The following is a 14,487-nucleotide window of genomic DNA, read 5'->3' on the forward strand; positions in this document are numbered from 1 at the left end:
CAACGTAATACTTAAACACTGTTGTTTAATGTAGAATCCACAATTACAACATGAACTACAAGTATAATCCAAACATAACTTTCACAGTAAATCTGACGATCTGATGTTATGTGAATGTTTTTTGATAAAAAAAAAACAAAAACAAAAAAAACATAACATTCACAGTAAAAAAAGTAATTTTTAATGCTGTTATTTAAAAGCTTAGCACATATTCAGAACATATACATGTTAACTAAAATAAAAACAAAACCTAAAAAAATAAATATAAAACTGCTCTGTTATCCAACACCTACGATTGTGCTAATGAAAAGAATAAAAACATGGGAACTTGTGAAATAACTTTGTTGTTTTAGGTTTAAAACAGTGTTAGGTCATCAATACTGACTGCTTCAAACAAACTATTAAAAATAAAGTACATTTCTTACTTAATTTTTATATGTCCGATTCAAAAGTTTAAGGCAACCTTCATAAATACTTTTTCTTCTTGTTCAGCAAAGTTATTTTTTTAACTAAGCTCTTCTTTTTCTATTGAAGACCATCCCTGCACAAATACTATAGCAACGTTTCAATTTTCATTTAGTAAATTTGATAACAAAAAAAATACAAATCTCGTAAAAAAGGCGAAATTATTGTAAGTATATGTATATTTTTATGTACTGCAACAAGTGGCTGGTTTCGCGCGGTTTTCTTTAGGTATAACGACACCTGTAGTGGCTTGATCTTGTGTAGCTCCAGCTTGATGTTTACGTAGTATGTCTTGAGTTAGTCTCATGAAAGCTTCTTCAACACAAATGTTGTCTTTAGCGCTAGTTTCATAGAACTTTATATTGTGCTCCCGAGCAATCTATATAAAATAAATTTACAATTGCAACAACGTAAAAACTAAAATTTTATTTATTATTAACTTATCAATTCAATTAAAAAATGCTAAAAGTATAATAACAGAAGCATTTTTAATATTCAACTTTCAGATACTACTTTTATTTTTACAAGAAAGTTGTATTTTTGAAACACATACAAATTTTTGGAGCTTAAACTTAACAATAATAATGTCAGTTTAGAAAAGTCATCGGAATCTATGGCTGAAAGAATTTTGAAAGTTTGTGAAAAAAAGACAACTTTGTAGTTAATTGCAATAAATCAACAATGCATCAAGAATTCAATTTGTTAAAGCAACTAACAAAAGATCACAAAATTTAGATATGCTTTATAATGTACTTTTAACTATTCGATCTCGAGTGTTGAAGCTGAAAGAGTGTTTAGTTCAACAGTTTGATTTTTTACAAAGTTTAGAACTAGATTTGACAGTTAGCTGGATGCACTGGTTTTTCTAAAAGGTCACTTTAAATTACAAAAATAGTTTTTAAAAAAAAGTAAAGCGTGTACACGAAATAAATATGAATGAGTAAATACGTCATTTTTTTTCAGAGGTTTTATTAAAATATTTCTAATTGTGTTCGTATTTTGTTGGCAACATGTAACGATTTTAAAAAAATGTTTTAGTTTTCTCATTTAACTTATAATAAGTTTTAAAAATGACAAAAGAAGAAGACGTTAGAAAAAAATATTTTGCACAAATATTATGGAAAATCTGAATAGAAGCTACACTTCAGTTGCGAAAAAGTTGCAAATACATCTCTACACCGTTAGTTATGTTGTTTAACGTTTTCCCAAACAAATTCAATCCAACGCAAATCTAGTAATGGAGGAAAGAACAGCGTAGCCACACTTTATTTGAGTCAAAATTAGAAGAATTTAAGAGATTTTTATAGAAGAATTTAGGAGATTTTTAAAGACTTTTTAGGAGATTTTACCAGGAAACTTGGAAAAACGAACAAAAAAAGTAGGCTTCGTTAGGAGGATTTTAAAATATTTTAAACAAAACATGATAAACTTCTTAAAAAGGTCTTGATTTGGCAGGCTATTAGCAGGTATGACAAAAAATTAGCACCCATATTTCTGAGTCCTTACTTTTTGGTAAAATATATGTTAAAGAGTCTTTAAAAATTCTTTTACTAAATCATGGTTTTAGTGATTCTGACTCAGGCTGACTTGATGATAAATTAGACCAGAACACATGTCTACTATAATGTGATTTAGTAAGAGATTTTTTTAAAAAAATCTCTTACTAAATCACAATTATAGTAGACATGTGTTCTGGAATGATATAAACAAATCCTCTAAACTGCCAATAATTCAAAAGTACTGAGTAACTATTAAGAGAAAAATGATAAACTATGCAGAAATGTTAAAGATTTAAAAATGTCATTTAAAAAGCATCAAATAGTTTTGATTGTTATTCTGTGCGTGAGCTTATATTAGGTAACCAAAAAAGTTCGTGCGGTTTTTGGTAATTGAATTGTTTTTAGCATTTTTTACAACACCCACATCGCACAAGGCAAGTAGCTTTGTTGCGTAATAAAACGCATGTGTCACGCGCAGTTGCTGCATATATAGTGTAGGCTTGTAACGAGCTTACAGGAAAGGTTTTGTGTAAAGAAAGGATGGCAACCCAACCAACAATTATTCGATCTTGCTTACTTTACGAGTTCAAACTTGGAAGGAATGCAACACAAGCGTCCAAAAACATCTGCACAGCATTTGGAGAAGGTACAGTAAGTGAACGCACAGCACAGAAGTGGTTTCAGCGATTCTCTTCGGGAGATGAGTCCATCGAGGAACCTGCCGCGTTCTGGACGCCCATTGTTGGTTGATGAGGATGAACTGAAATACGCTGTCGAGTCTGACTCCAGCCAAACTTGCCAAGAACTTGCAGTGAGGTTTGCTGTGAGTGTTGAAACCATCCGCCTGCATCTGCATGCGATTGGGAAAGCGTGGAAGCTGTGTCGGTAGGTTCCGCACAAATTGTTGATCGACAACAAGAAGCACATCTTACGATCTGCACATCACTCTTATCACGCCACAATGTTGAGCCTTTTCTTGATCTTTTATTGACATGCGACAAAAAATGGATTGTGTACAACAATACCAAGTGTTGCTACCATTGGTTGTCCCCCGATGACCCCATCCCAAAGACACCCAAGCCCAATCTCCACGAGCGGAAGGTTTTGCTCTGCATTTGGTGGACTACAGCTGGTGTGGTGCATTACGAGCTGCTCCCAACAGGCCAAACCATTACTGGACTGGTCTACTCAGCACAGCTGCAACGAGTTCACGACCTGTTGCTTGTAAAGCAGCCTGCACTGGTGCACAGGAGAGGAGTTCTGCTTCTCCACGACAACGCGAGACCGCACACCGCTCGCGTGACTCAGGACAAGCTCCAAAGCCTTGGTTGGGAGAGTTTGCCTCATCCACCATACTCGCCAGACCTCTCCCCTACTGATTTCAATTTTTTCCTTTCCCTGGGAAATCATTTAAAAGGACAGCAGTTCCGAGACCAGGACGCGGTTGAAATGGAGTTGAAAGCTTTTATAGACTCAAAGGACCGAGAATTTTTTAGAAGTGGAATAAATAAGCTTGTTTTACGTTGGGAAAAGGTTTTATATGCTAATGGTGACTATTTTGATGAATAAATGTACTTACTTTTGTCGTTTTGTGTGTTTTTATTATATACGGAAAAACCGCACGAACTTTTTTGGTTACCTGATAGGTACCACCAAAGCAAAAATTCGAAATTTAATCAGACGGGATAAAATTAATTTCTTTGAAATATTTTATCTTCTTATATTAACGTATTAAAACTAATACTTAGTTTTAAATAAAAGTTGATGAGTACCTTTTTTTAAGTTGTTTTTCTACTTTCACACTTATTTCGTGTACACTAGGGTTATGACTTTTTGACTTTTAATAAATAAATAGATGAACTTTTGTTAGAAAACATTAAAAACATGTTCAATTCCTCTTGGTTGTAAAAAAAAAAAAGGTCACCCCGCAATTAAAATTACAAATCGTCACTTATTTAATCTTGTTACTGCTACTACTAATACATGTGGCTTTGCTGAAAATTGTTCAAAACTTGTATAGATTAGAAGTGTTTAGAACTTTAGAACATTTTGAAAAATTCCAGAATATTTTAGACAACTTTAGAACATTCTGGAACAATTAAGAATATTCTAGAACAATTTAGAATATTCTAGAACAATTTACAACATTCTGGAACAATTTAGAATATTCTAGAACAATTTAGGCTGTGTATATATAGCTGCTTATCTAATTTTATAGTTATTACAGAAGCAAAACATGGTGACGTACAAGCCTAGCAATAGTAGCTTTCAGAAGAACAAGGATGTCTGGACCAATAATCTGGTAAAATTTGAAGACTCTCATAAAAGAAAAAGAATAGTCCTTTGGAAGAATATTCACTGGAAGAAAAGTGCAGAATGCTTCTCCAAAAGCAAATTATCGAATGCTACCATTTCCTTGGACCAAAAATCAAAGAAAGAAAGGAGCAAATAGCGGAAATTTCCAAAGAAGTCACCAAATTGTGTATAGAATAAACTAAATTCTCCTCATGTATCTGACTAAGTTGAAATGTTATGATGAATGTATCAAGTGGGGAAGCTACGAACCCCTTGATGAAATTTTTGATATTACTAAAGTATATGGAACATGGTTATTTTCTGAGGACAAGCGATTGTACCATCTCCAAGTGAAAAGTAAAGGAACAGTGGGATACTCTACACGCCAAGTGGCCAGTTTAAAAACAATCCATCTCTCTGAAAGACAAAAACTTTCTAATAGGTCATCCAACTCATCATCTTACTATCCTGGTTTTAGTGATTCTGACTCAGACTGACAACAGAGAATATGAAAATGATGAAGAAGAAAATGAGACTACTCCTACACCAAGAAGAAAACATCATAAAAGCAAAATTGCAGTCAACTTGGTGACCTACACAAGAGTATCAACAAACAAAGCTGCTAACATATGCAAGCAATTGGCTCGTGAAGGCATTGACATCCCGACTCCATGTCAATCAGCTATTTACAAGTCAATAATCAAAGAGGCAATCAAGCTGAAAAAAGAAATGATTGAAAAGTTGCATATGGAAAGTTAGTCCTTACACTTTGATGGCAAGCACATCAATGGAATTGATTATAAAGTCGTCGTCCTTAAAAATAAAAGAAGAGAAATCCAATTGGATGTCCTGGGCTTGATAGATGGCAGGGGAAAAACTATTGCTCAAGGAATTTTTAAAGTCCTTGATGAATTTCACCTATGGAATTCAATACAGATGATTGTTGCAGATACCACCAGCATTATCACTGGAAAAATGTTGTTGTAATACTGCAACAAATGTTCACAGAGAAAGGCATCAACAAACCTCAGTTTATTAGTTGTCAATGCTATGTATTAGATAGAATTCTCCGTTTGGTGATGGATGAAGAACTTGGAAGTAAAACACAATCGCATCTTAACTGTTGAAGGAGTACGAAGAACTGAAAACACAGTTTGATAACAAAACAGAAGTAATTCTCAAAACATCAGGCTGGAGAATTGATATGAAATTTTTGTTTCATCTCACTCGAGTGTTATAATTTTTTAATGAAAAGGGACATTTTCCAGATCAGCTTTCAGAAATTACCCAACATCAGCAATGCGAGGTGGAATTCCAGAGCTATACTAGCAATCCTGGCCTTCATTATAATTCCTTCAACAAGGACAGTTCTGCAGAGAGTCAATTTATATCGTATGGCTGGGCAGACCATTGGTTTACAGACCAACTATACAACGAAAACGACTTTAATATCTTGGCTGAAGTACTGAATCCATACAAAAAGGCTTTAAGCTCTTTAAAAAATCACTGGAAGCATCCATACTACAGATCCCCAGAAGTAATCAATGAGCAGAGTGCGCAATTAAAGTAATGAAGGAAATGTATTTGTCATGCTAAAATAAAGACAAATTGCATTTTCTATTCCTTTTATGCAACAAGCAAGAGCAAGGTCAACGGTCTGAGTCATCGTTGGATTGAAAATTTATTGTATTACATGACTATGACATTCTAAATACATTAGAATACATAGTAGTACTTATGTCAAAATCGATTTTTCAATGGCGGGATGAACTTTTTTCAAAAAATATGCAAATAATAGTTCATTTTGTGCTTTTTAGGTAAAAATTCATCAAACTACAGTGCAAGAGCATGGGGTTGAAAAAAAGTCATAACCCTAGTGTACATGCTTTCAAAAAAAAAGAAAAATTTATTTTATTTGTTTGTATTTTATTTAAATGTACGTTCCCGTGAACACTATGAATAACTCCTTTTTTGTTTCAAGTACTGAGAAAGACTGTTTTTTTTGTAAACTTATATATGTATGTATGTATGTATGTATGTATGTATGTATGTATGTATGTATGTATGTATGTATGTCTGTCTGTATGTCTGTATGTATGTCTGTTTGTATATATATATATATATATATATATATATATATATATATATATATATAATATACATACATATATATACATACATACATACATATATATATATATATATATATATATATATATATATATATATATATTATATATATATATATATATATATATATATATATACATATACATACAAAAATGTATTTATCACTGATAGAAACATAAAGAACTTGTAAGCTTTTTAGAATCACATATAATAAAAATTGAAACACTGAAAAAAAAGCTAAAAAAAATCCAAATTACTGGTCGATATTTGTTCCTACAAGTATCTATGAATAGAAGGAAAGAACACATATAAAAAAATCACTTGGAATCGTTTGCATGTTAGAATCGTTTAAATATTTAATTTGATTGTTCATAGATTGAGAGTTTTAGTGTAAAAATTGTTTTTTTTTTTCATTAAGTTACAACCTAGTATTAAGTAAATCTGAAGAATTAGTTACAAAGCAAGATGTTGCATTAAATTTAGATCTAAAAAAAAAAGTTGATAAAACATGGAAATTTGGACTAGGATTACAAGGTAAAAAGACCACACATATTAAGAAGACAGACTATAATCAAGAATTATCTGTTTTCGAGCAATAAGAAAAAAATTTATATTTAATTTGACATTCAAAAAGTTTTGTTGGAGTGAACAATGAACCAAGTTCAATGTTCACTCCAACAAAACATCATAACGGTGACGAATAAGTGTTCTTTTTATTATATTAAAAAATTTAATTAAACAAGACCAAAACCAAACCATATATATAACAATAGCATTTAAAAAACTGTTACTTCTCGATAATAAATTCTCTACACACATAGTAAGTGACAGGGGGCCCCAGCCCTGGCAAAATTATAACATTTAGCAGGGGTTTATAGCCGGGGCTAGAAAAAAAATTTATAATAATTATATATATTTAAAAGAGAGGTTAAAATACTAAAAAATGATTAACTAAAGACTTTAAAAGTTTCAGGATGTATTAAAAATGAAAACATGAAGATGGGGAAGAGTTAAAAGGCTTTTTTGATGTGCAAGGACAAAAAACTGAATTATTAAAAGTTTTTATAGCATGAAGGGACAGATACAGTAAAGGATGCAACTTGTTGAATAAAAAGCCAAGTAAGAATGAGTTTTGGCTTATTGTAATAGTGACGATAGCTTGTTTGAGCATTGACCATGATAGTATTTGTAGAAAAAAAGAAATGCAACCTTACAACAATGGGATAGCGGTTGAAGCTTGGCAGATAAAGCAGGTCTAACTATATTTACAATGTGCTTTTAGACTTTGTCTGAGAGTAAGAGGGCTGTTATTCGTCAATATAGGAATGCCAACAATATTGCAATATTTTTTTGCAGTAAAAAAATGAGTTCTGTTGCCTTGAAAAATTTAAATTCACAAGCCACTGCAAGCCTTAGACTGCTACAAAAGAAAGACCAGATTAAAAACCGCCAATTGTTGTAAGCAATCAAAAAATGAAGATTTTTTGTCAAGACAAGAGTATAAAGTTGAGTCCTTAGCTAATAGAGGGTCTTAAGATGTAAAATTTTCATGAAGATTGTTATTGTAGATAAGAAGCATTACAAGAGTGAACTTTTTGGTACCATTAAAGTTACTTGAAATAAAGTGGTTCAGGCCCTCAAGAATAACTTTAATTCTGCAGTTAGAAAGAAATTTATTAATCTCAAAAACTTTATATTAAGAAACTAATAACAGAGTGAAGACTAATCGTAGAATAGTTGGAGAGGTCAAAGTGTTTTCTAGAGTTTTGAAAAATTAGAACCGCTTATTTAGCACTTTTTAAAAGTTTAGAAAAAATTGAAGAGAATTCTGGAGAACACTTTTTTAAGACTATGATGGAAATCTTGTCTGGAGCACAAGCTGTGGAAATGTTCTATTGAAAACTAACTTTAGCATTAGAAGCCATAGTGATTTTAATGTTTAACAATGAGTTAATCTGTTTAACTTGCAGGAAGAGTGTGGCCATTAGATTCAAGAGTTGAATTAGAGTAAGATTTTTTTTGCAAAAAACTCTGCCTTATTCTGGGGAGAAGTAAAAAGTCAGACCCATGAATTAGAGATTGAATGTTAAACTTACTTTAGTTAATGACACTGTTGAAGACTAACCAAAAGTCTCTAGAATCTAACATCTGATATAAGATGCAAGATTCAGTAAACTGAGAATAACAGAGCTTAACATCAGACGGGACCTTTTTACATTGGCTTCTTGGATTAATAAAAGGACATTTGTTCTTAAGTGAAATGTTCTTGTAAAAAAGATCAAAAAATGATTCCTGTTTAATAAAGTAACTGCTCAAAGATGGTAAAAAATGCAGAGTAGAATGAGGCTTGACTAGGGTTCCCATTCTCCTCTTTTTTTCGTAGGAGAACGCTGTGAAAACTTCGATTTTAATTAGTTTAGCGCCTCGCTCTCCAACGCAAAAAAGAGGAGAATGGGAACCCTAGGCTTGACTTAATATTGAAGAGAAAAAATAGAAACTTCCAAGCTTTTATCTGAGATGGAATAAAAGCTTCCAAGATGCGCTTCATGCATACATATTATGGGTATAAACATATATTTTTGCTATTTATTTAGATGCTAGCAAACAATATCCTTTCATATTTATATAAACTTTAGTATTTATATGGTGTACTATTTGCCAAAATAGATGATCAGATTAATGTGTGGTGTGACTCTAACACGACAAGAAAAGAAGGCATAGTCTTAGACAAATTAGAAAAAAATGTCTTATCGGACAACATTTGTTAGAGAAGATTAAAGTGATTTAGGAATCAGCATGTAGAGAGGTAGAAACTTCAGGAGAAAATGGTAGTTGTAGAAGTAAGAAAACTTGAAGAGAGTGCCTTATATATATTGTATGAATGAGGTTTAGTTAAAGAAAGAAACTGCTCTAGATTATTTATATTAGAGAAAGGGCATAAAAAAGGAAAGCTAAAGCCTGATGATGATGATTATGATGATAATGATCATGAACATGATGGTAATGATGATTATGATGATCATGTTGATCATAATGATATTTATATATGCATGTATGTACAAAATATAACATGAATTTTTAATAAAAATAATTTACTTAAGGATGTATAATTGTTTATGCAGCCCCGGCTATATTTTATCAAACCTGGCCCCAGCCCCGGTCAAATACAAACCCGGTTAAATACAAAACTTTGCCAAAAGGCAAAGTTTTAGAAATAGATCATAATTTAATTTAATTTAAAAACTTTATTTTTTGTTGATGGTTACAGTAGTTTTAACAAGAATAATTAAATTAATTATTAATTAATTTAATTAAACTAATTAAAATCAACACATTTAACAATTATAGACAATACACACTCACATGAAAATCATTAAAAACAATAAATAATTAAAAAAAAAAAAAAAAAAATTACAAAATTATAATATAAGTTACAAATAACATTAAAAATATTCAAATTCAAACTCAAATTACAACTGTTTCATTACAGAAAAATGAGTAAATATTGTATTATAATGTCAGGATAAATAAAAATAGTAATTAAAAACGACAGATTTTACAATAACAATATTTTGCACACCAATTTTTAATATGTTTTTTGAACACCTCAGAACTTTTAGAGGACATGGTCTTGTTATCTAGAGTGTTCCATAACGAGATGGCTCTAAATATAGTACAACATGTATCCTTATATTTGGAGCCATTTGAAGGTAGAATCATTTTTTTGCTATAACGAAGTTTAAAAGGAAGGTTTTTTGTATTGAATAAATTCTTCATAACTAATGATTAAAAAATCCGAGAAAACTCATTGAGGACTTTTTGGAAAGATTTTTATTTTGTTGGTTATAGGAAAATTAAAATTTTTAATATTAAAATAAATTTGTGGACTGGGTTCAAATTACCATATTTGGGTATTATTGACAAACTAGTGTTTTTTGATAAATATTCAAAGTCAAATTTTTTTTAGATGACAGCTAAAAGAGTAATTTATTAGATATACTTAAAGTAAAGATAATTGAAAATTTGAACTTATTTTTAATTAAATTTTTGTGCCAACTGTTTATTGATAAGAAGTTTAGTACTTTAAAACAAGTATTTGATCAAATTTGGATTTAAAATAGCATTAGTATAACAAAATTATAATTTGAACTTACATTATTGCATTTATTTGATATTGCATATATACATATATTTGAAGATAAAAAGTTAAAATAGTAAAAATGTTAATAACTTCATAACTAATGATACATAAGGTTTTCAAAACATATCATCAAAATATCTCTTTGGTTTCGAAAACGTTTGTTCATGAGATCTGCTTGTATGCTTATTTGAAAAACAGTCTTAACATAACTTTGGAGGATACGAATAGACTATTTAGTTTAAAACACCAGGATCAGATTGTTTCAACGTAGACAACCTGCAAAGCGTAATAACTTATTTACTTTTTAAATTTAAAATGTCAGACAATGGTTCAGAAATCAATACTTTTTATTCTTATAATTTTCTGTTGTGATACTTAACTGAAGCTACAGCAGAGTACATTAAAGCATCAAAACAGTTTGTCTTTTTTTTAACTATGGTGTTCATCATGCTGAATGGTTGCTCAATGTGAGGACTACTGAATATACTTAGACATGCCTTGATAATTTTACTAAGTTTTTAATATTTTTGAAACACTGGGTCAATCACAGAGAGGCAATTTAATAAAGGGTTGTTAAAAGGAAATTTATTAAAAGAATAAACTGATGATTCAAGGTAAGCTTTTAGCAAGGTCTTAAAAAACGACAACTTGAAGTCAGTATTTCGAATAATAATTTTTGACAAAAAAAAACTTACAATAGGTTCAATGGTAAGTTTACTCTATTTGTGCAAGTACTGCCAATATGCAATATGAATTATGAATATGCCAATATGCAATATGAAAACATGGGATATGCAAATGGCAGAGCATTAAATTAAAAAATATATATTAAATTAGTAGATGAAACTTTTTATTTGTTTTACAAAAATTCAAAATATCTAATGTAAAAATAAACAACTTAAAGTTTAAGCCCTATAAAAAATTACCCCTTCTCCTTTTTCTTTGCTCACCATTCTTTTATCATTCATATCACATTTGTTACCAAGAATCATTCTTTCAACACCTTCGCTTGCATGCTATAGATAAGTGTTTATTAAAAGTATAACGAAAGATAAAAAAGGAGTTGAACTTAAATATAAAATAGATTTACCTCATCAATATTACGTAACCATTTTGCAATGTTATCAAATGTCTTTTCTTGTGTTATGTCATAGACAAGCATTATGCCCTTCAGATAAATTATTTATTTAATAGTTATATATAAGCAAAAAATATTTTCAAATATTTATATGAAATAAATACTTCAATATTTCTTTCATATAAAGATTTAATATTTTTATAAAACATGTTTTTATATAATTATATTTGATCTATTTTAATTTTATTTTTTTACTTGCTGAAAATTTATAGATTATTATATAATAATATTGTATTATAATCTATAAATGCGCATATAGATATACTAATTTTTTTGCCAAACCAAATCCATACATTTTTTTTGCAAAAAGTAAAAAAAAAACAAAGAATAATGAAAAAAACTTAATACTGCCCTACCCAAACCCTCAGTCAATGTAGCAGCGACTCCCTTAAATGTTTTCTCTATATCAGTCAATGTATGTACTGAAACACCTGCAGCTCCCTATTTCAGAATGACATCAGATTGCTAATCTAAATGTGCTTTTATAGATCATTTATATTTATATATAACAAAACTATTTAAACACAAAATATGCACAATTTTCTTTAACATTCAAAACATAAAAATCTATTTGTTTCCTCTTTTATAGTAAAAATACACATTACCATAGCACCTCGATAATAAGATGTAGTTATTGTATGAAATCTTTCTTGACCCGCTGTGTCCCTGATATCAAAAATTGAAAAAAAGATAAAAACAAATTTACAGAATATTTATTCAAAATTTATATTTATTTAACATAAATTAAAGAGATAAAGGAACGATAAATAAAAGAAGGGCTTTTTAAGTACAAATACAAAATATTTTTGTCAAAAAAAATTACAGATTTAATAATAATTAATTTAGAGCTTAAATAGTTAATAAAACTGTGGTTGTACTTTTTTAGTGCAACCTTAAAAACAAGATTTTTGTGTTTGCCATTCATATCACAATATTAATAAATAAAAATATTTAATAAAGTAAAAAACACTTGAAGTAAATAATAACAGTGAGTAATCTTAATAAATAACCTTAAAATTAATTTTTTTTGTAAACTTTTCAAAAATCTATGTTCCATCGAGTTTCCAAAGATTGTGTTTTTATTAGGTAGATTTTATTTCAATTTTTTGAGAAAAAAAAGATTGTGCTTCTATTGAGTAGATTTTATTTTAATTTTTTGAAAAAAAAATTAAAATTTTGGATTAAAAACTTTCAAAATTCAAAATATATTATATATATATAAATATATATATTTAATATATAAATATGTATATATATATTTAATTTATATATATTTAATAGTGATGTACCGATTAATCGGCGTCGGCTTAATTGGTCACTTTTTGAACAATCAGAATCAGCATCTGCCTTTTTTTATTAATTTATTGATTTTCCAACCGATTTTTATATTTTTATCTTGCATTATGATCATAATTAAATAATAAATAAACTAAACTTTATGCATTACTTAAAATTTTTTTGAAAAATTGTTTATTTTGACTTAAGATGATGTTAAGAAGCTTTAATTTAAAAGCTGAATGTACTTTTTCTATTATTACAATGTTGTTTTTATAATTTTATTTTGTGTTGTTCTATTGCTATACTTAAAAATATTTAAGCATTGTTATCTATGTGTTTAAGTATAGACTCTATATTTCTATATGATTGTTGTTTAGATATCTAAATTACTAATAAATTAATAGAGAATTTTTAGTAAACTGCTTATCGTAGTACCCTTTTCTTTTTAAAATTGAAATAAAAAGCGTTCCTCTAAAATTCTATTTTTGGAAGTTTTTCTTTTCATAATAAAAACTAAACATTGTATATTTTTTAACTGAGTTTTTCTAATATCTTTTAAAATAAGGTTTGGCTCTGATTTGGGTCCAAATATTTGTTTAGTTAAAAAAAGAGTTACATATTTGAAATCAAAATGAGAAATGCTATACAAAAAACAAATTGTTTGCTCGGCACCAGAAAAAAATTTTTTTTTTGTTGACTTGTGTTATCTAACAAAAAGAATATCTTAAAGAAAAAGAAAAAATCTAAGCTCAAAAAACTAAAATTTGAAAAGGAAAATAAATTTATATTAAGTTTTTTAAAAATATTTAAATACTTTGTAAATTATTAAATACTTAAATTATTATGTAAATATATTAAATACATAAATTATGTAATTATTAAATACGTAATTAAATATATGATAAAAATACAAAATTATTAAATGCATAAATTACTATGTAAATATATTAAATACATAAATTATTTACTTAACTTAATAAAGTAATAAGTTTACTTATTACTTTATTAAGTTAAGTAACAAATTAATTATAATGTTTACAATAAAACCATTTTATTTAAATTATCAAAGAATGTTACACGTAATTATATCTATATAAATATGTATTTTTTTATAAATCTTTTCAAACATTTTCTAGGATTAATCTTATAAACACTTTTAATAGCGAACATTTTTTTAGCGCGAAAATAAACGTTATGTAACAACTCAAATTTAATAGTGTAATAAAAAGTACTGGTTTATTTTAGCATTAAAATAACTATTGCGTTAAAATTTTTATAAAATAAATTTAAAAGGGGTTTTAAAAGCTAAAATATGTTTTTAAAGTTTATGAAAACTTTCAGACAAAAAATAAAATAAATACTAACTATAAATTTAGAATAATAATTGATTGCAACATTTTAATATAAATGATAAAAACTGGGCTACTTAATTTAAAAAAATGTAATGTTTTGGCATCTTTTAAAAAATGAATTAACTCAAAAAAAATTATGTATTTTATAAATGTAGCTGTGTGTTCAACTTCAATTTTTGTTTTGTATAA

General features: G+C 28.5%; 1 protein-coding gene across 1 annotated transcript in view; it reads right to left on the minus strand.

The window, feature by feature from the left end:
• Positions 1-337: 337 nt before the first annotated feature.
• The window catches only part of LOC100214064 (ras-related protein Rab-10-like), a gene marked incomplete at its 5' end in the record, with an annotated part of 33,955 nt that continues 19,805 nt past the window's right edge, over positions 338-14,487 (minus strand). Inside the window, 4 exon segments of the mRNA NM_001309701.1 lie at positions 338-844; positions 11,457-11,546; positions 11,621-11,698; positions 12,274-12,334. Coding sequence (NP_001296630.1) covers positions 650-844; positions 11,457-11,546; positions 11,621-11,698; positions 12,274-12,334 — 424 coding nt within the window. The 3' untranslated portion in view covers positions 338-649.

Source organism: Hydra vulgaris, chromosome 12 (assembly GCF_038396675.1).
Source record: "Hydra vulgaris chromosome 12, alternate assembly HydraT2T_AEP".
NCBI lineage: Eukaryota > Metazoa > Cnidaria > Hydrozoa > Anthoathecata > Hydridae > Hydra > Hydra vulgaris.